Below are 27,918 nucleotides of genomic sequence, written 5' to 3' on the forward strand. Positions count from 1 at the left end.
CCAGCATCTCCAGCCATGGGGACCAGGCACAAACAGGGGTCCTCCGTATGACTCAAATCCCTCAACACACCCAATGCCTCCTACTTCACCAATCACACCGCAGGACCCACTGCCTGGAATTTATTTCAATGATCTACAAACTGGAACCTTATACGATCAGGAACGAGACAAGATGTCCACTCTTGCCACTTTTATTCAACACGGTACTGAAAGTCCTAGCCACAGCCATCGGACAAGAAATACGAGGCATCCATATTGGAAAGAAAGAACCAAACCGTCACCATCTGCAGATGACATGATTCTAAACATAAAAAATCCTAAAGACTCCACCGAAAAACTATTAAAATGAACGGATTCAGGGAAGTCGTGGCTAGAAAATTCATACCCAGAAATGGGCTGCATTTCCACACAATAATAACAAAGTAGCAGAAAGAGAAATTAAGAAATCAATTTCATTTACAATTACACCAAAAAATAACACCTAGAAATAAACTTAACTAAGGAGGGGCGCCTGGGTGGCTCACTAGTTTAAAGCCTCTGCCTTCGGCTCAGGTCATGATCTCAGGGTCCTGGGATCGAGCCCCACATCAGGCTCCCTGCTCATAGGGGAACCTGCTTCTCCCTCTCTCTCTGCCTGCCTCTCTGCCTACTTATGATCTCTGTCTGTCAAATAAATAAATAAAATCTTTAAAAAAAATTAAAAACAGAAATACCATATGATCCAGTAATTTCACTACTGGGTATTTATGCAAAGAAAAGGAACACACTAATCTCAAAAGATACATGCACCCTTATGCTTACAGCAGCATTATTTAAAACAGCCAAGATATGGAAGCAACCCCAGTGTCCACAACTGATGAATGGTAAAGAAAATGTGGTGCATACACAGCTATACATAATGGGGTATTACTCAGCCATAAAAAAGGACGAGATTTTTGCCACTTGCAACAACACGCATAGATCTGAGAGTATTATGCTAAGCGACATAAATCAGACTGAGAGACAAATACCACGTAATTTCACTTACATGTAGAGTCTGAAAAACAAACGAACAAACAGAGGCCACTGGCTGGCTCAGTCGGTTAAGCACCCAACTCTTGATTTCGGCACAGGCCACGATCCCACAGTTGTGAGACGAAGCCCTACATCGGGCTCCACGCTCAGCGCAGAGTTTGCCTGAGAGTCTCTCTCCCTCTGCCCCCCCACCACTCACGTGCACTCTCCCTACAATGAATAAATAAAATCTTTTAAAAAATGAATAAACAAAGAAAAAGCAGAATCAGACCTATAAATACAAAACAAAGTGATGGTTGCCAGAGGGAAGTGGGCAGGGGGATGAGCAAAATGGGTGAAGGGAGGGGGAGGTACAGGTTTCCACGTATGAAATGAACACGCCATGGGAACAGAAGGCACAGCACAGGGAATATGGTCAAGGGCCGTGCAACAGTGTTGTACAGTGACAGGCCGAGCTCCAATTGTGGGGAACAGAGCGTAACGTGATGAGTCCCCTCACTACGTTTTCTACCTGAAATGAATGTAATGTTGTCAACTATGCTTAAGTACAAAAAGAGACTGGAACCTTGTTTGTTTATATTTAAATACCAAAATATTTTTATATGACTTTTTAGTGATGTGTGAAATTGTTTTAAGTTTAAACTGAATTTGTTTTCGCAGATTTGGTCCATTTGTTTTATCTCCGTTAACTGGGTCTATTTTTTTTTTTTTTTAAAGATTGTATTTATCTGAGAGAGAGACAGGAAGAGAGCATGAGAGAGAGGAGGTCAGAGGGAGAAGCAGACTCCCCAAGGAGTTGGGAGCCCAATGCGGGACTCAATCCTGGAAGTCCGGGATCGTGACCTGAGCCGAAGGCCGTTGCTCAAACAACTGAGCCACCCAGGCGCCCAACTGGGTCTATTCTGAAGTACGAAGCTGTTTACTGATAGCAGAGTGTAGATCCTACATGCCAAGTTTAGTAAACATATAGAAATTACTTCTTTACTAAAAAGAATGTTCCTCCCCACCCCCGGCCCAGGTAATTTAGATCATTCTCAAAGATCACACGTCATCTTACAACCTGACTACTGATGCTATACTGCCACTGAAAAGCCCAGCGAGTCCAGGGTGAGACCCCGAGCAGCTCAGCAGACTCAGCTGAGGTCCAGCAGAAGGTGGTATTACCTGGCCTGCTCCGGAGGGCTGGGCGGCGGGTGGAGGGCAGCGCTGTGCCTGGACTCAGCAGATGAAGGCCGGGGTGTTCTGTCGGGACAAGGACTGGGGTCAGCCGCGTGGGATCGGTCCAGACCTAAGGGGCAGAAGGCTTGACTTTAAGAATTGCAAGGAGAGGACAGCAACATGGTCTCCAAACAGTTCTATTACTCTGACAATGAGTTCTACTATCCTTGTAAATAGCTGTGTATGACATAAGTGATCTCAAACTAACGATTCAAGCGCCTAAATGAAAATACAGTAGGAAAAATAAAATGTACCCAACTAACCAGCGGTAAAGGGAAAGCCACTGTCGCTCTGCACATGTCTGCGTGCCCAGGAAATTGCTAGAAAAGGACACTACCCCAACACTGCCCACAGCAACCCCACACACCTTAAGGGAGATGCCCCTGTTAACAAGGAAAGGCAGGTCAAGAGAGAGGACAGCAGTGCTGGGGCTCAGGCGACCCCGGGCTCGGCTCCTGCTCCCTCCTACCATCTCGGGCAGGCTGCACTCAGACTCGGGTAAGAGGCCCTCCAAGGACCAGAGCAAACCCAGAGCTTCCTGCAACCCTCCCGGCAGCCACTCACCTTCCAGATACATTTCACCATCGAGGCTCCTTTTTGCTTTGGGAACGGGAGTGGAGGAGAGGCGTCTGGAGGTGGTGCCCCTGCGTGGCCGCGAGGCCTTGCTGCCCGCCCATGCCTCCAAGGTGCTGCTCTTGTCCTCTTCGGTGGTGCCCACCGGAGGCTGCTCGGAGACAACTCTGTCCTCAGCACAAGTGCGTCTTTGGGATGAACTCGAATCGATGCTCTGGAGTGTTCCTAGCAAGTGCAGCGGTGGTGGGCTCTTGGCTGCTAAAGGGCTTTTAGCAGGGAGTTGACTAACTCTTCGATGGTAATTTCGGAAAGCTTTCTCCAAACGTTCGGTCTCTTGCTCTAGCTCTTTCATCCTGGCCTTGGTACTGGCTACAAACTCAAGGTCAGAATCACGGGAACTGCTCTCTGTGCTTGCATTTGGATAACTTATGATCCTTGGTATAACCACCATCGGCATTTCCTGGTCGAGAGTATTTTTTAAGAAATCCCCGCCTACATCTGCATCACAAGGCACCGCCGTCTTGCCACTCAGTAGTCTGCTGACGGACTGCTCGATCAGAGACTGCTTGGGCCTGCGGTACACCTCGTTCTCGAGCGCTGTGGGTTCCAAGAAGACCATGTGAGAAATGACGGGAAAAGGCAGAGAAGAGAGTTAAAATAGATTGAGATCATGATTTTTCAAAAACAAAAAGCAGGGGACGCCTGGGTGGCTCAGTTGGTTAAGCAGCTGCCTTCGGCTCAGGTCATGATCCCAGCGTCCTGGGATCGAGTCCCACATCGGGCTCCTTGCTCGGCAGGGAGCCTGCTTCTCCCTCTGCCTCTGCCTGCCTCTCTGTCTGCCTGTGCTCGCTCACTCTCTCTCCCTCTGTCTCTGACAAATAAATAAAATCTTTAAAAAAAAAAAAAAAAGGTACATACAATCTTTTGATAAGTGTTAATAATTACCGTCATGACTGCAGCTTCAGAAACTAATGTGGAAGCTTGTCCTTAATACTGCTTTTTTTTTTTTTTAAGATTTTATTTATTTGTCAGAGAGAGAGGGAGAGAGAGTGAGCACAGGCAGACAGAATGGCAGGCAGAGGCAGAGGGAGAAGCAGGCTCCCCGCTGAGCAAGGAGCCCGATGCGGGACTCGATCCCAGGACGCTGGGATCATGACCTGAGCCGAAGGCAGCCGCTTAACCAACTGAGCCACCCAGGCGTCCCTGTATGTACCTTTCATTACGCATGATATTACTTCACAATCCATTACACACAATTGTGAAATCTAAAAAGTTCTGGAAACTGAAAATATATTCCTAATTTATTTGGTGGCAAAGCCCAACTGATCTGGTTGAAAAGCTTGACCTGAACCAATATAAACACATTTACAATCTTCACTTAGTCCACTTAGCATGAATATTCATCCATTTGATTACAAAGTAATTACCATGTTTCACTGCAGGATGCTGCGCAGAACCCCCAGGGCCGTGGCAAAATCCACAGGCCACAGCCCTGGCCTGAGTTTCCGATAAGGGAAGGAGGACATGCAGTCACGACAACACTATGGGCTAAGAACGCTCACTGCTCCCATTTTATGGATGGAGGGCAGAGACTACTGAGGCTGGCTCACCCAGTGAGCAAGGTGGAGAGCCGCTGGCACTGCCCGGGGCAAAGCCGGCACTCCGGACCACTACCTCTCCCGCAACGCCTCCTTGAGGACGCCGCCAGACAGAGGCTCGCAATGTGCCACGGGGGGTTCAAAAGGTTCCACCTTCTTGAAGTGTTTTTCCTGATACGAGGTCACCAGAATTACAGCTGTGGACAGTGCAGCAAACAGAATTATGGAGAGACAGTGAAGAGCAGGCAAGAGTAGAAATGAGTAAAGGGAAAACCTGTGTGGGGAGAAGAACAAGGGCCTAACCAGGACAGAGCGCGAATGGGACGGAGGGGGTTTCGGAACAAAGAAGCGAGAAAGCACGCCCACCGGTAACACGGAGGAACCTGCTCCGTGCCTGCAAGCGGCCAAAGAAGGTGCGGAAGCTTCGGCGTCCCTGTTACGACGTAGGAAGGGGCGGACGTCATGCACAGCAGTGAAAATGGGAGTAAGAAAATGACAGCAGCAACCACCCGCTCGGTGTCATGTGTGTCGCAGGCCCCGTACTGCCACCCATCTTGCTTCATCTTCATCCACACGGCCCAATGCCACTCCTGGCCCCGTTACACAGTGAGGACACTGAGGCCCAAGGAAGTTCAAGGGAGTGTGCCCAGGGTCAGAGAACGGACTTCACAACGGGGATCCGAAACAAGGACTCCGCTCGCAGTGGTGCTCGTTTTTCTGACCGCCCTGCTTCTCGCACGCGAGTACACGTCTGCCCGGGCACACATCACACCACGGAACAGTCAACTGGTCTTTGCGGCAGGGCCACACGCAAAAAAGGAAAGCCTAGGTTCGGGATGAATCTGGGGACCCCTGTGTCACTACCACACCTCTCCTGAGTCACGGGGCACCTGTGAAAGCAGGTCACTGGAGCGGAGGACCTGGTTGCTAGTTCTGAAATAGAAGTTTTACTTCTCAGCTGACACATATTTCTATAACTCTTCCCCTGCTAGGAGAATTACTAAAAATTCACTGAGTAATCATCATTACATTTTCACAAACATCAGAAGCTTTACACACACACACACACACACACACGTTAAAAATGTCTTTGACCTGTCTGGGTTTGCTTCAGTTGCAATTTCAAATCGGCAACCTGTATAGTTAACCTCTTTACGGAGTCGTCATAATCAAGTATCTGGGCCTTCAGCTGTGCAGAATGTTCGATCTGAAAAGATTTAGGGAAGGAAAAGAAATGAACAGAAGACAAATCACAGCTTATTTCAAAAGGACCAATTCTCTCCTCTGGCTTATTCTTTCTCTTTTTTGCCAATTCTGAGCAGGTTTATACCTATGAAACCACAGAACACACTAACAAGTTTTCTAGCTCCTTCTTTACTCGTCTCACACAGCAGCTACTCCAGGACGGAGACAGATAGTATTAAGTTTTGGGGTGAGGATCAAGGGATACTTTGAACAATGGGCACCATCACGACTTGGAAAACCACGTGTGTAGGGGAATTTACTTTCCTCTTGATTGTATCACTATTATGAATATAATGTCACAATCACTCAAGAATTTTCTCAGATGAGAAAGAACACTGGTGGAATGATTCGCATATGGGGGGAATTTCTCATGTTAAAGTAGATCTGATTTATGCTGGTGTGATGCACACCGAGTTTACACACCCACAAAGTGCACCGCCCTGACACCGGGTGAGCGCAGAGCAATACTCACTTCACTCTGCAGCTGCTTCTGCAAAGCCTGCTTGTGGCTTTCAAACTCCTTATGCTCAAATGCGATAGCGTCTTCTGCTTTCTTTAGTTCTTTCTGAAAAACTGCCAGCTCGGGAGATGGCTGAGCTATACCTATGAAGGTAAAAAAGCTTGGTCATCACCAACCTGAAGTTTTCTCATTTCCCTTCACCAAAGCAGCTAAAGAGGCTTTAAGATGGTTTTGCTCCTTCTTTGTAAGCACACAATTAACATTCGTTTTACTAAATGGTCTAAGAGCAATCCTGAATCACCAATTTCAGAACAAAAGAATTTAATGCACATAACTGCAAACTCTACCACTCTTCAGAGTTCTACTCCCAGTACAAGGACTCCTTCAAATCCTCAAATGAACGTGAATGACCACCTCCCTCCTCTACTCTGCATAGAGGCACAGAAAGAACGCTCTGTCAAAGCCTGCCAGTGATGGCCCCTAGGTCCAATCCGACCTGTGCCCCTGTTAGCGGCACTCAGGGTCCAGAAAGCAAGCAGATGGTGTTCCCAGTACGGGTCATCAGAAGACCCTTTAATAAAGAGACACTTACACAGGGTGGCCACTAACGGTGGTGCAGTTCCCTGGGCTGGACTGCAGCCACGCAGTTACCAGCCCTCAGGCCTGGAGGGTCGGTAAGGGAGGCACTCCCAGAGCTGGACAGAGCGAGCAGGCACAGGGCACTGCTGAAGGGTCAGGAATTTCACTTTGCTGAGGCCCAGGGCCAGCCCAGGGCTATTCCACAAGGAGGAGATGGAGAAGGGATCACAATCACCTCAACCTCGCTGTTCCCTCCTTCCAAGCGCTTGATCATGTCCCCATTGGCCGGACACCAGCAGTCCGGAGGGTTCAGTGGGCAAGGGGAGCTGGGGACCCTCTTGTGTCTTAGTGCCATGACTACATAGCAGCAAGCAAAAATAACTCCGATTCGAGAATCTTAATTTTATAAAATCTTCCTAACTGAAGCTTCCCTGACAGGACAAAGCGCTTTCAGAATACCAAGCTAATAGCAATTACAAAGCCAATTAGAAAAAAAAGACCTACGGTTTAGGAGACGCACGTTTTCACTTCTAGTCTCTTCCAGTTGTTGTTTAAGTAATTTATTTTGTGCCTGAAGCTCCAGTTTCCCTTCTTTCAGGAGTGCATAGTCACTCATCTCTTTCACCTTTTCATTCAGCAGATGGTTCTGCTTGGTTACTGCCGAAGACAGGGCTCGGACAGACTCTAACTCAAGCTGCAATGAAACAGAAAAACCGGTACTTGAACGGTGACTTTACAGGGTTGCCTCCATGTAAGCTGGCGGGCCGCCCAGAGCTGAGCGTCACCACTGAATTAAGGCCCCTTAACAGAAGTCTGGTTCTCCGCGACGAGACCCCAGCTCCCACAGTCATCTTTTGCCCTAACGCTGGGCCAGGGGCCAGTTCATCCAGCTGCTACCGTGTACAACCCTGTCCTGCAAAGCTAGTGCTTCTGATCATTACCCCATTTTCCGGATGCAACTAAGGGCTCAACAAAGTCACGGAATAAACAGTCCGAACACATCAAGAGGATAAATGAAGATAAATTACGTATGACTAAAATTGAAGTTTCATACATTGTCTTAATGTCTGTTTCAAAACAACAGGCTTAACAATTACCTCAAGCTCTTTGACACGATTCACTGAATGATTAAGTTCTTCCTTTTTTGAATTAATAGCTGTGAGCTCCTCTTGCAAATGTATAGCTTTTTCTGAAAGAAAGAGCCAACCAATTAACATCATGTTTTCCTAGTGAATATAAAATCATTTAATAATTTATGGCCAATAGATCAGCTCTAATGACTACTATTTCATTATCTAAATAAGCAGACGTCAGGGCCAAAAAAAAAAAAAAAATCAGCAGGCAAGCACGAAATAAGCCCTGTTACACAACAGGGGATGGGATGTTAGCTGCAGCTGTCAAATATGCGGCAAACGCCCTCCCGCTACACATATATTAAAATGCAAAATACCTCAAAGACTGAAAAATTATCCAGCTTTCCTAGTTTCGGGCTAATGTCTACAAGAGTTTAAGAGGTTATCGATCATGTGAAAATATCACGAAACAGAAAAATACACTAGAAGTAAAAGAAATAAGAAACTAGGTCACAGGGACACAGAAGTCAAAATTTTCCTTAGGAAGAAATGAAGTCTCTTTCATGGTTAAGAGTGGTATTTAAGGGATGTCAATAAGTTGCTGCCACCTTCTTGACAATCACATTTATCAAAATACACTGAAATCAAGTTGGATAAAATCCTGCTGATAAATCACTGACCTTTGTGAATATACAAAAGGTTAAACACTAAGGTTCACAAAAATGTAGTGAGAGTATTTTTTTATTTTCTGAAATTAAGATAACAAAAAACAGGTAACTTTTGTAGTAACAAGGATGTGTTAGCTCTGTCTTTTTTAGGATACAGAAGAGGCCCAACTAGGAAAGCTAACAGCCTGTATCAGTGCTGAAAAATACAGCTTGCCCCCAATCACCTTTATTCTTCCTTTCCTCTTCAATCAGCCTGTTAGTTCTGGTGATATAGTCATCTTTAAGTTCAAGTTGATACCTGCCAATCAGAAGAACCAAAAATGAGCTCCTGGTCCCTTTCCTGGACAGACTGTCGTCAACACATGAGCTTATCTACGGCACCGGGGACCCCAAGGTGACAACAGGTAAACCTCAGGCTCTCTCAAAACAAAAGCCAGGGATCTGAACATAGAAGGTCCATAAAACCCGGCTGCGATCCTGTTAATCAGGTCCCAAAACTCAAATCACACAAAAATCAAGGGTCCCGAAGATGTGAGGTTACTGAGAGCAATTATTTCTCAGTTGGTCTCGACTGACACGAGGTAGTAAATTAAGGTCAACTTACAGTGTTCGTGACACTCTAGATCCCAAATGATAACCACGTCAGTCACTTACAATCCAATTCACCTATCCTTTCTCCCCGCTCTAAGATACGCACTTTTGCCCTTCAAGGTGGAGCACAGTATTGAGAGCCAACTGCCAACAGCATTAGACCCGAATTAGCGATACCCAAGGCACAGCTCACGCGGCTTCAGCCACCTCCGCCAGCTGTTACCAGCTGACTTTCTGGTTCAGAGGCCAGAGAAAGGAAGGAGAAGCAATCCTGTGATATTCTCCCAACTTCAAAACCTGCGGAAGTCATCTGAGGACACCCAAAGCCCGACAAGTGATACCAAACAGCTCATTCTATCCATGGCTGGGCAAAGCTAGCAAACTGTGAGGAGTAAGGGAAGAAAAATGTGTGTAACAACTAGATTTACTTCAGTGTTCGCTGGTATGTTAGAGGAGCAGACATAATACATAGATGAGACTCATCATTTCAAAACTGATACAATGAAAAGGTGCTACTTTTCTTTTTTAACAGAATTCTTTTAAAGAATAACCTCCAGAAACCTTTGTGGGTACTACAGAGTGGAATACCCATGACAAGTTATGGGCAAGGCAATAAGGTGAGGCCAGTCGGGGGGCGCCTACGTGGTTCAGTCAGTTAAGCGTCTGCCTGCAACTTAGGTCCTGATCTCGTGTCCTGGGATGGAGCCCGACATCGGGCTCCCTGCTCAGCTGTGAGTCTGCTTCTCCCTCTCTAACCCTCCTCCCTGCTTGTTCCCTACCTCTCTCATTCTATCAAAAATTCTAAAGAGGCCAATGACTAAGACACGGCCAGAGGAGCTGAGCGGAGCCATCGCTTCAGTCCACACGCACTTAGTCAGTACTAAGAGAGCACTCAGTGTGTGCCAGCTGCCGTGCCACACGGGAGGGAAAGCCACCATACGGGCTTAACATCTTTGCACGAGACACTATTCACCGGAACACACAACGCAGGCTACAGGAAAGCCCCAGAGACTATGTCTGTCCATCTTCTCCTCTTCTATGCTGTGTTTTACTTCACAGAGCTAACCCTTTTTCTGGATTCAGACTTGGCAGAACCTTGAAGGAATACCGGGCACACGTTCAGTGACAAACGCTGTAACCAGGAAGAAGGCCACGAGAGAAATCGTGACCTATCCCCATCTTCATGCCAGCGTGAGGCGAGAACGGAAAATGATCGTACTTCCAACTTTGCAACTGCTCAGCTGTGAAAACCGAGCAAATCCTAATGTGCCCTAAAAACTGAAGCAAACCATAAGCCTTCATTCAGTCAGTGTCAGAGAAGCTACGAGTAAGAATGAGCAGAGGATGCCATTCTCTGTACCTTTTTAAACCCATCTTAAACATTCATGGGAAAGGCGTGACTACCAATAAAACGTGTATTTTTTTAAACACCAAATGTTGCCATAAACTGTCCATCTTATCTATTTCATCAGTGTTGCTGTGTTTCTAGCAACTCAATGGAACACAGGATTCCTTTAGCAGTGCGAAGCAATTACTTGAGAAGTTCATTCTTGAGCTTCTGGTCATAGCTCTCCTCAATGCCCTTTATATCCAGCTCCTTCTTCCTAAGTGCGTCAGCTATGCTTTTATTTTTTTCCTCTTCCAGCCTCTGAGCCCTGAAATTAGCAAAAACAGAGAAAGCAAATAAGAAAACCACAATATCTGAAGTAACAAATTTAGGGGAAAAAAATCACCTGTGTTTTAGTTCCTCCATCTACTTAATGAACTGACTTAGTTCATCAACTAGCAGATGGAATGAATTATCCAGTGGCTCCTGGCTATGGGGAGGGTGAATGTACTAAGATCAAAGTGGTCTCTTACCACACTCAAAAAGAGGTTCCAGCGAATCGATGGCCATCATCAATTTAGGGATGAAAGAGTGATGTTTTTAGTCACAAAGCTACAACCCAAACTCTAGTGTACTTAAATGCTTATTTCTTCTAGAATATTATTTCTAACTGTGAGACTTAATTGATGAGCCCATAAGAATTATAGATAGAAGATTCATTTTTGGCATTTAATAATCCATCAACTGAATGTCGGAAAGAGTGCCAAAAGAAAGAGGAAACGATAGATGGGTGCTTCAGAACCTCCAAATCCGGAGAATGGAGTGCTTTTCATGGTGAGACACCCCCCCGCATCACCCACAAAACCAACTCTGGAGCCAGGAATTCACAGGTACTTAGACCAAAGCACAGTGAGACCTATGAACACAGCCTGTTCCAAGTAAAAGATAAATCCTTTGTGTTAGAGCACCCTCTGCTGGCTAATCTGGAAGGCAAAGGTGCATTAAATCCACTTTAACATGCTTAGACAGGAGGAGTCGGAGAGGTGGAGGTAAGGAAATGACAATATAATCATGATTATGTAACCAATAATCTGCACACATTTTGTCCCTTTACTTTTCTCTCTCATTATCCATGTGCCACTTCCGTACCGTGAAAAGGAGAGTAAGAAAGGCAGAGAGAAGAAATCAAATGAACAGAGCCTAAGAGAGTGAAAAAACATTAATGAAGATGGAAACAAACTTCAATAAAATCGGACTCCTGGAGTATCTATGAATGTCAAGATCCCAAATGGGAAAGAAAGCTCATTCCACCAACTACAGACTGGTGAGCCTGGTATTAATCCCAGGTAAGACGTGAAGGGTGATACATCCATGAGCACTTAGAAAAGTAACACAACACCAGGAGAAACAGTTTCACCCAGGACAACTCAAGAGTCAGAGCTACCATATTTCCTTTTCTTTTTTTTTTTTTTTTTTGGCAGCAGAGCAGGGAAAGGTGGAAGGTCTGGGTGTCTGGAGTTCAGGTGCTATGTGCGCTTGCAACTCTGAGAGCTGAATGACGGCCTGTAAGTGAGAAACATGGGATTTGTCAAAGCATCATTAGCTTCTTCAAATTATGTGTCTGGTCTTACTGTAGCCTGGTGACGGTGCCTCATTCTGCTTTCACCCTAATGTCTAATATCTCATGAAGGAAACCCTAGTCTTTGTTTCTCTTGTGCCTTTTAAAATCAGGTGTTGTCACTTTTACATCCAAAAACTCCACTTGGCAATTAGCATCGGACTATCAAGACACCTATTTAGTTCTTTAAAATCTCATTCATTCTGAATATGCGAAACAAATCCCCGTTACTCACAATTCAAAAGCTTCCATTCGCTGCTTCAGCTCCGCTTCTCTGCCTCTTAGCAAATCTATATCTTTTAGTAGAAGCTGCCTCTGAGCATAAATTTCTCTGGTTTCCATCTGCGTAAGAAAGCGTTAATTTTCAGTAAGCAAGCTAAAGGAAATAAAACAGATCTGAACTAACATCTTGCTTCCTAAGTTCCGGAGAACAAACTCCAGACATTTAGTGCCACAATTTCCCTTTTAAGAGGCTCCGAATGGAGGTGCGCTTTTCCTAATTCCTCGCCCAAACATGTGTTCCCTCCTTCAAAGACTGTGAAACTCCGTTAGTCTGTATTCCTAACATCCCTCGTCTATTTATTCTACGTAATATCTCTCAGACACTTAAAATTTGGTAAGTGCTTCAGCAAGGAAAGGAATGACAAAATGTGTATTCAGCAATAAAGCTCCCGAAGACTAGAACGCTCCTGGTTCTGTTGCTGTCGGAAAGCTCCCGTTCCTAAGTCATTCTGACTCAGCAGTAGCAAGCTGAAGGAATGGGCCTCACTTCCATTTGTGCGTTCACTGAGCAAAAGGCTTCACAGAATACCTAGCCTGTGTCAAACAGCACTCTTGGAGCTGGCCAGAGAAAGATGCAGAGACACAGGTCCCACCTTTCCAAAATTCACAGTTTAGTCAGGGAGAGAGAAATAATCAGACGATGCCGTGAGGATGTTATAACTGAACTACAGAAAGACCCCGGCTGGAGCGGCAGCTGAATGGGTCCGTAGACCAGGGAAGGCGTCACAAGCAGGTTAACATTCAAGCCGGATTTTGAAGGCCAAGAACGTTTCATCAGAGACAAAAGGGGAAGGGCATTCCAGGTGGTGGAAGAAAGACACAATGCTGTGCGTGAGGAGGGCCCTCCTGTCCAGAGCCCTTAGAGCATCAGTTAACTAAATGAACATTCTGGTCTGGTAGCTGACTGGGCTGAAGGAGTCAGTCACCTGACTTGAGGATGCCCTTATTTATCTAAACATAATCCAATCATCTCAAAGACAGACGGTGCTGCCCACATTTATTTTTGGAGGAGCCCAATCACCAGATAAAGTAAACAAAATCATACTGGGGTGCGGTCAGCATGAGCCGACTGGGTGTGACCGCGAAGCCCCGATCAAGAGCTCCGGACGGCAGCAGCTGCGGCCGGACGCAGGCAACAGTGGTCCCAAGCCGGGCTGGTCGAAGACAGCCCCTCGCGAAAGGAACTGGATCTTCCTACAAGAATGGACCCATGCCTCCTGCACGCCACAACCTTTCCACCTCCTGTCCCATCACTTTCCGCGAGAGAAGATCAAACAGCCACCTGGCTGACTTCTGTAGGCCTGGACTCCACTGCTCTGGGGACCCCGCGCTTTGACCCAATGGCAGCACACAGCGTGTTGTTGCCAGTCGGCCTGAAACCCTAACCTCTTGACCCACACTTATCCGTCCTCCTGTCGGTAGCCCCAGACCTTGTCCTTGAGGTCTCAGACACTGCCACATGGCCCTCCCTTCTCCCCTGGGTTAGTAGCTTCCCTACTGGCTCCCTTCACCACCCCCACTGAACCCCAAAATCTTTAATTAAACAGGCTGCCTTTTTCAAGCCAAGTCACTTCAGCTCTATAAAGCTCCACTCCACAAGGGCCTCTTTCTACCCTCGCTGACCTTAAAGGCCTCCCAAGAACTGGAACAGGACAATCGCCCACAAGCGCCCGGTCTGGTCGGTATCAGGCGCAGGCTGCCCGTCTCAGCCGGGCCCTCAACACGGCGCCGGCCGTCCTGTCTGCTTTGGGGCGTTGCTCTGCCTCTCCCCGCAACACAGCCGTTCCGCAACTGCTGATCCTCTTCTGGAAGCTGCCCCCCAACCCTCAAACCTGCCCGAGAGGACGAAGCTTATTCAGTGCGAGTTTCTCACAATCCCCACATGGATGTTCACACTCACAGTGCTTTCCTGCCAGCAATTTCGGAGCAATGAAGTCTGCAAATCGCTTATAGGCCCATCCTTCTACTTGTGTCCTTGAGCCCAATCCCTAGCACTCTCGTAGGGCTCTGTCCTATCTGACCGACTGTCCCATTGCCCAGTCTCGGACCTTGAGCCCCTCTACTAAGAGCTGCAGGAAACAGACACCCAGTAAATAATTTTAAAATGTTACCTCTTGGTGCTTTTGAATTCTCTCAAGGGCCATCTTTTCCCGAGAAATGAGGACTTCAGATTTTGCTTGACAAGCTCGCTCCAGTTCGTTCCGGAACTCAGCTAATTCCCTCTCAGACTTTCTTTTCTCTTCCATTTTAACTTTTGCTATTTCCGTATCTTTAAAATACTTAAACTGCCAATTGATTACAAATAACTGTAAATACCAATAACTATACTAAAGAAGTAACTTCTCTCTTGATGGTTAGATGGATTAACACGAATGCTGCACTTAAATACATTCAGATTAACTATTTAGTTTCCTCTCATTCACTGTACCTGTAGCGTTCATTCAAAAAGCACCAAAAAATGAAATTAGAATCTTATGTGCAATAATTTCACATTCATTAGTAAAGATTCCACATTTTCTCTCTTATACCTAAGACTAAGACATTAAAAGACAAGCACCAGTATCACCCTTGCTAAGAGCAACAAGATACAACTTACCTTTTGACACATTTCTTCCCGAAGTTGCTGTTCTATTTCTCTCTTATATGCACTTAACTTTAGTTCTAAAGATTCTAACTTGGGACACCGAGGGTAAGCATCAGCAAACTGATCATCAATGAGCTGAAGCTTTTTCACTATTAAAAAACAACAACAAGGGAAGTTAGGATAGAGAGATGCGGTCAGGTGAGCACGAGGCTAGAGCTCTGTTCAAAAGCGAAGAGTATACTTAGGGGGAAGTGTAGGGATCTCTGCCACTGACTCTGAAACATAAAAAAATTAAGACGGATTAACGGATGGGACAAACAAGGGCTTGAGCAAGTATCACACAAATTTATTGGGAGAATCTAGGTACACGAGTGTTCAGCATCCAACTGTGTGTTGGAAATTTTTCATCCTTCCTGTGTGTTGGAAATTTTTCATCCTCAAATATCAGGGGCGAAGAAAGCCAGAAAACACTGGCTTCTCTTTCCAGTCCCTAAATGCCAAGGCAGAGAGCACTTTCAGTGGACTTGGTTAAAGGTGTGACTTACACGTTCAGAACACTGACCTTAAAATAAACAAAGATCATGTACTTCAACTCCTCAGCTTTCTAGGAAAGGAAAGTGCCCCCTACAGTTTAAGTGAGTCCTAGAGGGCTAAGCAACTACATGACAGCCTAACGGGGACTGAGACCAGGCCCACAGGCTGTCCCGCAGTCTCCTGCCATCTCCAGGACCCACAGCCCTCAAACCAACTGCAGATCAGCATGAGCCACGTGACATGCAAACCTCGACCTAGAGGACCACCACCACCACCACCACCATCCACCAAAGAAGATACACAGGGTAAAAGCCTGGCAGAGGTACCAACAGTGTTCATCCCTTTAGAGAATTTTAGACATACTTTCCGTTGTCCTTTCTGTATTTTTCCAAATGCTCTGTAATTGTTACTGTTCAATACAGGACTCTCTAGCCGCATGAGGCCACTGAGCAGACAAAATGTGACCATCTGAACTGACATGTGCTCTAAGTGTAAAAGACACACCAGATTTTAAGGACTGAACATAGAAATTTTATCTAAACTAATCTCTTTAGTTTTTTTATATTGATTACATGTTGGAATATTTTGGTCATATTGAGTTAAATAAAATATATTAAAACAAAGTCACCTGTGGGGTGTTTTTTTTTTTTTTTTTTTTTACTATGGCTACTAGGCCATTAAAAATTACACATGTGGTTCATATTATTGGACAGCACTGCTCTAGAATAAGCACATACCATGTTCCCAATGGAATAAAAGCTATGCCAAAATAAATTAAAGGCCTCGTTATACAGTGTAACTTTTACAGATTATAGGCTTATCTTCTTACAGGTTAAAAGCACCATTACTCATTAAGACTCAGGAAGGGCCAAGAAATCAATTAATCACACAATTTCGGAAAACCTGGACTCTAATATCAGTTCTGCCCCAGACTTGCTTCCAAGTTGCTCTTCCTCTGTGGACCCCCATTTCCTCAACTATAAACTGAAGTGATACACCACTAACTTCTCTAGTTTTCTACAGTGCAAGTCGTCTAGGATTTCTCAGGTAGTGGCTATAAAATTAAGTTAGATGAGACAAAGGGAAGAATCTGCCAGTTAAGAGAGGTTGAATGTTGGGGCGCCTGGGTGGCTCAGTGGGTTAAAGCCTCTGCCTTCGGCTCAGGTCATGATCCCGGGGTCCTGGGATCGAGCCCCACATCGGGCTCTCTGCTCAGCAGGAGAGCCTGCTTCCTCCTCTCTCTCTCTCTCTCTGCCTGCCTGCCTACTTGTGATCTCTGTGAAATAAATAAATAAAATCTTTAAAAAAAAAAAAAGAGAGAGAGAGGTTGAATGCGACACACAAGGAAGAACATGGGCCTTTGGAGTCCCCTTGAGATGTGGAAGGTGTAGCCTTAGCAGTCGCAAGAGGAGGGAGCAGTACTGGAGAGAAGTTCGGGTCCCTTCCCACAGCGATGCCAGAGTAAACGAGCCCCCCCACCACCTGCAGGTTGTATCCCTCCCGGTCAAGGAACAAGCTCATAATATAGTAAATCAAGTCACTGTCATTTGAAGAGAAAGCAGAACAATTAAAATTCTGAAAGAAGGCTACAGTTACCAAGAGAGTCTTTGCTAGGAAATGTTGAATTTGTCTGCGTTTCCGTATCACGGCTCGCTTTGGACTGATGATATTCTGCCAATTCTCTTAAAAACTGCATGAGAAAACCTAAAAGAAACAAAGCGTAAAATATAGTTTCACGGCACCAATTTCTTTCATTTAACCATTGCTCAGTCACTGTTTATATAATCTTGGTTTTAGAACATTATCCGTGGGGTGCCTGGGTGGCTCAGTGGGTTAAAGCCTTTGCCTTTGGCTCATGATCCCGGAGTCCTGGGATCAAGCCCCGCATCGGGCTCTCTGCTCAGTGGGGAGCCTGCTTCCCCATCTCTCTCCCTGCCTCTCTGCCTACTTGTGATCTCTGTCTGTCAAATAAATAAATAAAATCCTAAAAAAAAAAGAAAAATTAAAAAAAAAAACACAATATCCTTTTCTCCATTCTATATCTTTTAAGAATAATTTCTAAGGAAAGGCCTTTGTGAACAGGGCACAAAACCTAGAAACAATAAGGATAAATATCAGTCTAACAACGTAAAAATCAGAAACTTATACGGCATGAAATGAAGTCAAAAGACAAGTGATACACTGGGAAAAAAACATTTGCTGTAATAATATGGAAACAGAGGACTAATTTTCATAGTATCAAATTGCTCTTACAACCAGTAAGAATGGAAAAATGGAACAAGACATGGACAAAGTTTACACAAAAAAAAGTTTAACTGTCAAACGTGAACAAAATGATAAATAAATGCAATTTACTTGTAATAAATTACAACAGGGAGACTGCATTTTCCCAGTAAGATTGCTGAGATTAAAAACACAGGCACAGGGGTGCCTGGGTGGCTCAGTGGGTTAAAGCCTCTGCCTTTGGTTCAGGTCATGATCCCAGGGTCCTGAGATCGAGCCCCGCATCGGGCTCTCTGCTTGGCAGGGAGCCTGCTTCCTCCTCTCTCTCTGCCTGCCTCTCTGCCTACTTGTGATCTCTGTCAAATAAAGAAATAAAATCTTAAAAAACAAAACAAAAAACAGGCATATAGGACTTCTGGGAAGGTGGCAAAGTAAGAAGATTGTAAGCTCACCTCCTCCCATGGACATACCTAGGTAACAGCCACAGCAGAGCACCTAACCCAGAAAAACAAACCCAAAGACTGGCAGAACAGACATCACACAGTTAATCACAGAGAGTAGGCCACACTGAAAACGGTAGAAGGGGCAGAGACACAGTTGGGAGCCAAACTAACCACCAACTGGAGGGACACCACAAGCACGGAGAAGGGAGCAGAGCAGACCCCAGCCACACCAGGCATCAGACAGGAGGGACCTGCACTGGAGAGATGAGTCCCCATATCATCTGGCTTTAAAAACCAGTGGGGCTGGGGCGCCTGGGTGGCTCAGTGGGTTAAAGCCTCTGCCTTCGGTTCAGGTCATGATCTCAGGGTCCTGGGATCGAGCCCCGCATCGGGCTCCCAGCTCCATGGGGAGTCTGCTTCCTCCTCTCTCTCTCTCTCTCTGCCTGCTTCTCTGCCTACTTGTGATCTGTCAAATAACTAAATAAAATCTTAAAAAAACAAACAAACAAACAAAACCCAGTGGGGCTTAACTTAGCCTGCCTTTACAATCAGCAGAGCTTTCCTCCAGGTATCTTAATGATCAGCAGGCTTAGCTCTGGGAGAGCTGGAGGGGGGAAGGAAACAGGGTCCACCCTTAAAGACCCAGCATAACAAACAGAGAACAAACATACAGCAGGTAACAAAACGGCAGTAAGTATGGACCTATCAATAACTACTTTCAATGCAAATGGACCAACTGCTCCAATCACATAGGGTGACTAAATGGACAAAAAAGGCAGACCCATCCATGGGGCACCTGGGTGGCTCAGCTGGCTAAGTGTCTGACTCTTGGTTTTGGCTCAGATCATGATTTCATGGGTTGTGGAATCAGGCCTGCACCAGGCTCCTTGCTCAACAGGGAGTCTGCTTGAAGATTCTCTCCCTCTGCCCTCCCCGCTATGTGGCTCTCTCTTGCTCTAAATAAACAGATCAATCTTTAAAAAAAAAAAAAAAAAAAAAAGCAAGACCCATCTATATGCTGCCAATAGGAGAACCACATCAGACCTAAACATACATGTAGACTGAAAGCGAAGGGATGAAAAAACGTGATTGTGCAAATGGACATGAAAGCTGTGGGAGCAATATATATATTGGACAAAACAGACTTTAAAACAGAGACCGTGGGGCACCTGGGTGGCTCAGTTGGTTGAGCGACTGCCTTCGGCTCAGGTCATGATCCTGGAGTCCCAGGATCGAGTCCCACATCAGGCTCCCAGCTCCACGGGGAGTCTGCTTCTCCCTCTGACCTTCTCCTTGCTCATGCTCTCTCTCTCACTGTCTCTCTCTTCTCTCAAATAAATAAATAAAAAATGTTTAAAAAAATAAAATATAAAACAGAGACCGTAAGAAAAGACAAGGGAAGACACCATATAGTCATAAAGGGAACAATCCACTAAGAAGATACAACAATTGTGGGGCACCCCGCTGGCTCAGTGGGAGCATGCAACTCTTGATCTCTGAGTTGTGAGTTCGAGCTCCACACTGGGTGCAGAGATTACTTAAAAATAAAATCTTAAAAAAAAAAAAAAAAAGAACAATGTAAATACTTTTGCACCCAACACAGTAGCATCCAAATATATAAAACAGCTAATCACAAACATAGAGGAAGTAATTGATAGTGATACAATAATAGTAAGGGAGTTTAACACACCCCGCTTACGTTAATGCACAGAATATTGAGACAGAAAATCAATGAGGAAACAGTGGCTTTGAAGGAAATGCTGGACCAGATGGAGCTAACAGATACATTCAAAAGGTTCCATCTTAAAAGAGCAGATTATACATTCTTTTCAAGTGTACAGTAAATATACTCCAAAACAGAGCACACATTAGGCCACAAAACAAGTCTCAAATTCAACAAGATTGAAGTCATCCCATACATCTCCAACCACAACAGTATGCAACTAGTAATCAACCATAAGAAAAAAATCTGGAAAGAATACAACTACATGTAGGCTACTGAACAATGAATGAGTCAACCATGAAATCAAAGAGCAAATAAAAAAATACATGGAGACAAAGGAAAATGAGAACACAATGGTCCAATATCTTTGGGCTGCAGCAAAAGCTATTAAAGATAGAAGATTCTGACAATTTAACAATGCAGGCTTATACCACAAAGCAAGAAAAATCTCAAATAAATAATGTAACCTTAACACCTAAAAGAGCTAGAGAAAGAACAAAGCCCAAAGCCAGTAGGAAGAAAGTAATAATAAAGATTGAAGCAGAAATAAAGGAAATAACGAAATAAAATGAAATAAACGAAATAAAACCAACAGAACAGATCAATGAAACCAGGAGCTGGTTCTTTGAAAAGATTAACTGACAGACCCTTAACTGGACTTATTAAAAAAAAAAGGAAAAATAAATAGACTTAGTCCTTTAACTAGACTCATTAAAAAAAAAAAAGACTCAAATAAAATCAGAAATGAAGGAGGAGAAATAACAACCAACACCACAGAAATACAAAAGATTATAAAGAGAGCATCTGGGAGCCTGGGTGGCTCCATCGGTTAAGCATCCAACTCTTTTTTTTTTGACAGAAAAACACAGCGAGAGAGAGAACACAAGCAGGGGGAATGGGAGAGGGAGAAGTAGGCTTCCCGCTGAGGAGGGAGCCAGCCCTGCTGTGGGGCTCAATCCCAGGACACCAGGAAGCATGACTCAAGCCGAAGGCAGATGCTTAACAACTGAATCATCCAGGTACCCCAAGCATCCAACTCTTGACTTTGGCTCAGGTCATGATCTTGGGGTCAAGATCAAGCCCCATGTTGGGCTCTGTACTCAGTGAGGAGTCTGAGATTCCCTCCCTCTCCCACAGCTCCTCCCCGCAACTCTCTCTATGCATGCACACTCTCTCTAAAATAAAATCTTTTAAAAACATTTTTTAAAAAGAGAATATCACAAAAAAGTATATGCCCACAAATTGGACAACCAGGAAGAAATGGATCGATTCCTAAAAACATAACCTTGAAAGCTGAATCAGGAATAGGAAATCTAGGGGTGCCTGGGTGGCTCAGTGGGTTAAGCCTCTGCCTTCAGCTTGGGTCATGATCCCAAGGTCCTGGGATCAAGCCCCGTGTTGGGCTCCCTGCTTCTGCCTCTCCACCTGTCCGCGCTTGCTCTCTTTCAAATAAATAAATAAAATCTTTGAAAAAATAAAAATAAAACTATTACCAAAAACAGAGGGAAAGGGAAGATTCCAAATTCATTCTACAAGGCCGGAATTACCGATACCCAAAATCAGATAAAGACACTACCAAAACAAAGCAAAAACCAAACAAAAAGCCACAAAAGACTATAGGCCAATATCTCTGATGAACACAGATGTAAAAATCCTCAAAAAATATTGGCAAATCAAATCCAACATTACTAAAATTATTCACTATGAACAAGTGGATTTATTCCACAGATACAAGAGTGGTACAAATATCTGCAAATCAATCCAGGTGATATATCACATTAATAATGGAAAAGATAAAAACCATATGCTCACCTCAATTGGTGAAGAAAAAGCATTTAATGAAGTACAACATCCATTCATGATAAAACTCTCTCAACAAAGTAGGTTTATTTTTTTATTAAAATAATGGCATTTATTGGGGCACCTGGGTGGCTCAGTGGGTTAAAGCCTCTGCCTTCGGCTCAGGTCATGATCCCAGGGTCCTGGGATCGAGCCCCGCATCGGGCTCTCTGCTCAGCGGGGAGCCTGCTTCCCCCTCTCTGCCTGCCTCTCTGCCTACTTGTGATCTCTGTCTGTCAAATAAATAAATAAAATCTTTAAAAAAAATAATGGCATTTACAATAGCACCAAAAATAAAATACCTAGAAATAAACTTAATGAAGGAGCTGAAAGACCTACACTATGAAACTATAAAATAGTGATGAAAGAAACTGAAGAGGACACAAATGGAAAGATATTTCATGCTCACGAACCGAAAGAGCCAGTACTGTTAAAAGGTCCATACTAACCAAAACAACCTACAGATTCAATGCAATGTCTATCAAAATACCAACAGCATTTTTCATAGAACTAAAATAATCCTAAAATTTGTATGGAACTACAAAAGATCCCCCAAAGAGCCAAAACAACCTTTAGAAAGAAGAACGAAGCTGGAGATATCACAATTCCAGACTGCAAGATATACTACAAAGCTGTAGTAATCCAAACAGTATGGCACCAGCACAACATCACACACGAAGATAATGGAACGCAAAGGAGAGCTCCGAAATAAACCCACGCTTATCTGGTCAATCAAGCGTGAACTCCTACAACAAAGGAGGCAAGGATAGATCATGGGGAAAGTAAAGCTCTTCAACAAACGGACAGCTACATGCAAAGCAATGAAACTGGACCACTTACACCACACACAAAACAGGCTCAAAATGGATTAAAGTCCTAAATGTGAGACCTAAAACCATAAAATTCCTAGAAGAAAACACAGGCCGTAATACCTCTGGCATCAGCTGTAGAAACATTTTTCTAGACAAGTCTCCTCAGGCAAAGGCAACAAAAGCAAAATTAAACCACTGGGACTACATCAAAATAATGAGCTTTTGCCCAGCAAAGGAAACCATCAACAAAACAAGAAGGCAACCTGCCGAATGGCAGAAAACCCTTGCAAATGATACACCCCAAAAGGGATTAAAGTCCAAAATCTATAAAGGACTTACACAATTCAACACAACAGAACAATCCGATAAATAAATGGGCAGAGGACCTGAATAAACTTCTTTCCAAAACCATCCAGATGCCAACAGACACATGAAGAGATGCTCCGCGTCACTCATCATCAGGGACATGCGAACAAAGTCACAGGGAGCTCTCACCGCACACCTCTCCGAATGGCTAAAAGCAACAGCACAAGAAACAACAAGTGTTGGCAAGAATGTGGAGAAAAGGGAACCCTAGGGCACTGCTGGTGCAAATGCAAACGAGTACAGCCACTGTGGGAAACAGTATGGCGGCTCCTCAAAAAATCAGAAACAGAATCACCATATGATCCAGTAATTCCAGTACTGGTATTTACCCAAAGCAGACGAAAGCACTACTTTGAAAAGATCTACGCATCCCTTTGTTTACTGCAGCTTCATTTACAACAAGCAAGATACAGAAACAACTCAAATGGCTTTTTTTTTTTTTTAAAGATTTTATTTATTTATTTGACAGAGAGAGATCACAAGCAGGCAGAGAGGCAGGCAGAGAGTGAGGGAGAAGCAGACCCCCTGCTGAGCAGAGAGCCTGATGCGGGACTTGATCCCAGGACCCTGAGATCAGGACCTAAGCCAGAGGCTTTAACCCACTGAGCCACCCAGGAGCCCCTCAATAGATGAATGGATAAAGAAGATACGCACACAACAGAATTGTCACTCAGCCATTAAAAAGAATGAAATCTTACCGTTTGCAATAACATGGACGTACAGGTATAATGCTAAGTGAAACGTCAGAGAAACAATTATCATATGACTTCATTTGCATGTGGAATTTAAGAAATAAGTGGAAAAACAAAGGAAAAAGAGACAGATTCAAATACAGAGAACTAATGGTTGCCAGAGGGGAGGTGGGTGGGGAGATGAGTGAAACAAAGGGGATTAAGAGTATACTTGCTACAATTAGTACTGAGAAATATACAGAATTGCTGAATCATCACACTGTACACCTGAAACTAATATACCACTACATTAATAATTGAATAAAAAAATAACAGTATACTCAATGAAATAATACATAGCAATTAATATGAACAAACCAATGCTAAAGTAGTCTTGAATCAACGTCATAACCCTGAAAGAAAGAAGCCATACTCATGACATACTGCAGGAGCCCATGCACATAAAGTGTAAAAACAGGCATTAACAATCCACGGTGCTAGACAGCAGAATAGCAGTGAAGACTGGGAAACAGGGAAAGTGTAGTGATTGGGAAGAATACAAGAGAGGCTTCTGGGATGCTGGCATTGCTCTATTTCTTGTACTGGGAGGTATTTCCTGGGTACATTTATTTTTTCATGGTTTCACCAAGCTGTAATTTCTGCATTTTGTATTATTATACAAATACATTTTTGTTGAAAAATGTGTGTGTACATATATATATATATATATACATATAAATATATATACATGTGTGTATATGTGTGTGTATACATATATATACACACATAAAATAATGTTCGTGATTGCATTGTCCATAATGCTGCTGGATTCATCAATTATGGCATTAAATTAAGTGGGGCACATCCATTAAAAACAAACAGGAATACCTTCGTGATCCTGCCATTTCAGTTTCAGACCAGTGCGATACAGTGAGTATCACAATGAATTAAGTCTAATGAATGTTTCCCAGTACATACAGAAGTAATATTCCCACTATAACTCGAGTCTGCTAAGTGTGCAATAGCATTCACTATGTCTAAAAAAAGCAACATACTTATCTTAATCTAAAAATACTGCTAAAAAATGCTAGCCATCATTTGAGCTTTTGGCCAGTCACACACAGTCTGGCTGGTAGAGAGGGTCTTGCCTTGGTGTTGATGGCTGATAACCGATCAGGGTGGTGGTTGCTGGAGGTGGGGTGGCTGTGGCCAACAGCCAGACAACACTGAAGTCAGCCACACTGACCCTTCCTTTCACGAGTTCTCTGTAGCACATGATTTACTCAAAGTAGAACCTCTTTCAAAATTGGAGTCAATCCTCTGGAAACCTGGCACTACATTTATGTAATAATGTAAGCCCTTTGTTGTCATTTCAACAACCTTCATGGCATCTTCGCCACTAGATTTCGTCTCAAAAACCACTTCCTTTGCTCATCCGTAAGAAGCAACCCATCTGCTCAAGTTTGACCCTGAGGATGCAGCACTTCAGTCCCATCTGCGTGCTCCAATTCTAGTTGTCTTGCTATTTTCTACCACATGTGCAGTGACTTCCCCCACTGAACTCCTGAACCTCTCAGTCATCCATGAGGGTTGAAGTCAACTTCTTCCAAACAGGGGAATGGGGAAATAGACATGCTCGTTCGCTTGGGAGCGAATTTTGTCGGGGTCTGTGTATGCTCAAATGCACATGCCCTTTGACCTCATCATTCCACTTTCCTAAATTTACACAGCTGTACTTCCAGAGGCGCACAGTGTGCTGTACATACCGATTGCTTCCAGTGGCAAAACAATAAACAATAAAATCTCCACCAATAGGGGTTAAATATGTTCTTTAAAAATAATTAATCTGGGGCACCTGGGTGGCTCAGTGGGTTAAAGCCTCTGCTTTCGGCAAGGGTCGTGATTCCAGGGTCCTGGGATCGAGCCCCGCATCGGGCTCTCTGCTCCGTGGGGAGCCTGCTTCCTCCTCTCTCTCTACCTGCCTCTCTGCCTAGTTGTGATCTCTGTCAAATAAATAAATAAAATCTTAAAACAAATAAAAATAAAAATAATTAGTCTGAATATACAAAGAAGTGTTAGTGAATAAAGCAAATTGCCAAACAGGATAATACGATCCCATTCATGATTATGTGTGTGTTTTAATCACACAGACTACCACATTCATAAACAAAATTCTGGCAGGATGAACCTCTCATTCTATGTATCAGCAGAAAGGGAGATTACAGAACACGGGCGGCAATTCCCACTTTTCTTTCACTTGATACTTTTCTGAATAGTCTGAAACTTTTTTTAAACCATGAGTATACATTTAGAAGTTTTTTGTTCCTTAAAACAGCTGGAAGGACTTGGCTTTTGTATCAGCCAAGTTAAAGGCCGTTTTGTTTTTACCCTTTTCTGAAGAGATTTTAAAATCTAGTTTCTCACTTCCTCTAATGTGACCGACATCCGTCTTTCATAGCCATTGCTTGCAATTCCTCTTGGGCTCATCCACTAATCTCCGGACCTTTTCCTCCCAGTCCTCCTGTCCTCTCCTCACACCTTCCTGCTACTATTATGCTCAGGGTGTCTGCTCTGCCTTTATAGAAAAGGTAGGCATATTGCAGAAATGTTCTTCGAGATCCTGCAGTAGATAATCTTCCGAGGTGTGCTCTTCCCCCTCACTCATTCTAGGTGAAGAATGGTCACCTTTTCCCACTTCCGTAGTACTATTCGAGGGCCCCTAATTAGTTCACTTCCCCCCCTCCCCTCCCCGATATATATATCCCCTCTAAGAAGGAATTCTCTACTCTCATTTATTCAAGCATTCATTTACATTGGTATGGACCCAGGGGTATTTTACACATTGTATTTCAACTCCTCTGTGATAATGTAACATTTTTATATAATCCAGTATTTTATTTTGTTGCTCCATTTGTTCTAGCTTTGGTCTTTGGAAGGTCTTTCATGGTGGATTTTTTTTTTTTAATTAAGCCCTTCCTTTCATCTAGCACTATAAAAGATCCAGGCTCATTTTGTACACTCTCTGCCCCAGTCCTGGAATCAGCCATTGCTCCCGGCAGCCTTGGCTCCTATTATTACAGAATGGTATTGGAATCCAAATCTTAGTGCTCCAAACGGGGCACTAGGCGTGCTCGTGGCTACTGGGGTGTCACGGCCTCTAGGCCCTCTCAGCCTCCAGAACAAGGAAATCTAAGTGTTCCACTAACCTGTGTAGACACGTATCTGTAAATGTCTCTGTATATCCTCTGCATCTATATTAAGCTAAACTTGAGCTTATCCTGAGGGCTCCAACAAATCCATTCCCACACAGATCATTCCAGCCTCTTCCCCTTACTGATCCGTGAAGCTGCACTCTCCAAACGCTGAGAAACTCGGCGCTCACCCTCTACTACCCATCTGGTTAACTGTGCCGTTCCAGCACACATGTACAATGGTTTTCAAACTGTTAACGAGTACCTCCATGAGAAATAACTATCACCCTGAACATGGTGCCTATATACAGTTTCATTTGCTTTTAGCCTCACAGTTTCATTTCCAAAGCTGGTCAAGCTCAGGTTCTTTTTTTCCCCATCCCCTCCCGTGAGGTTATTAGTTGGTTTGGTCACAGTCTGTAGTCCATCCTGGGATCACCTGACCTCCTAAATTTGCATACATTAAGGTTCAGCCTTTGTACTATAAAGTTTCACAGGCTTTGACCAATATATAGAGGTATACATCCTACCATTATAGTATCCTACAAAATACCTTCAGGACCCTAAAAAATCCCCTATGCTTCACCTATTCAACCTCCTACACCCCTTCCGTCCAAATCCCTGGCAACCACCAACCCACTGAACAGCTCTATAGTTTCATCTGTTTTTTTCTCAGCTTTTTAAGACTTTGATAGCCCTAGCACAAGCAGAGGGGAGAGGGAGAGGGAGATGGAGAAGCAGGCTCCCCATTGAGCAAGGAGCCTGTCGCAGGGACCCTGACATCATGACATGAGGCAAAACCAAGAGTCAGACGCTTAACCAGCCGCACCACCCAGGTGCCCCAGCTTTTGTTTTGGCATGGATTGACAATTCATTCCTTTGAGCCAAGCAGTATTCCATTGTCTGGACGTACACAGCTTGTTTACCCATTCACCTACTCAAGAACAATTTGGCTGCTCCCAATTTCTGGCAATTATGATAAAGTTGCTATAAACATTTCTGTCTGGGGATCTATGTGGCCCTAAGTTTTTCAACCAGCTGGGTAAACAACTAGGAGCATCACTGTCAGATGGTATGGCAAGACCAGGTTTAGCTTTGTGAGAAACCACCGATCTCCCCAAACGCCTACAGCATTTTGCAGTGACACTATCAATGAATGGGAGTTCCTGTGGCTCCGCATCCTCACCAACATCTTGTGTTGTAAGGTCTGGACTTCCGCCATTCTAACAGGGGCATGGGGAGATCTCTTTGTTGTTTTAATCTGCACTGTCCTGATAACAAGTGCC

The 27,918-nt window shown here is 44.2% G+C and overlaps 1 protein-coding gene across 4 annotated transcripts in view; it reads right to left on the minus strand.

Moving 5' to 3' along the window:
* The window catches only part of OFD1 (OFD1 centriole and centriolar satellite protein), an 89,184-nt gene that overhangs the window by 8,396 nt on the left and 52,870 nt on the right, over nt 1–27,918 (minus strand). For all 4 annotated transcript variants that reach the window (XM_047716430.1, XM_047716431.1, XM_047716433.1 and 1 more), the window contains 12 exons: nt 16,961–17,068; nt 14,843–14,979; nt 14,358–14,531; nt 12,200–12,306; nt 10,555–10,674; nt 8,653–8,726; nt 7,785–7,876; nt 7,192–7,381; nt 6,121–6,251; nt 5,499–5,610; nt 2,797–3,402; nt 2,179–2,302 (listed from right to left, as the gene is read on the minus strand). In XM_047716430.1, the coding sequence (XP_047572386.1) occupies nt 2,179–2,302; nt 2,797–3,402; nt 5,499–5,610; nt 6,121–6,251; nt 7,192–7,381; nt 7,785–7,876; nt 8,653–8,726; nt 10,555–10,674; nt 12,200–12,306; nt 14,358–14,531; nt 14,843–14,979; nt 16,961–17,068 (1,975 nt within the window). The remainder of the gene's footprint in view (nt 1–2,178; nt 2,303–2,796; nt 3,403–5,498; nt 5,611–6,120; nt 6,252–7,191; nt 7,382–7,784; nt 7,877–8,652; nt 8,727–10,554; nt 10,675–12,199; nt 12,307–14,357; nt 14,532–14,842; nt 14,980–16,960; nt 17,069–27,918) is intronic.

Source organism: Lutra lutra, chromosome X (genome assembly GCF_902655055.1).
Source record: "Lutra lutra chromosome X, mLutLut1.2, whole genome shotgun sequence".
Classification (NCBI taxonomy): Eukaryota; Metazoa; Chordata; class Mammalia; order Carnivora; family Mustelidae; genus Lutra; species Lutra lutra.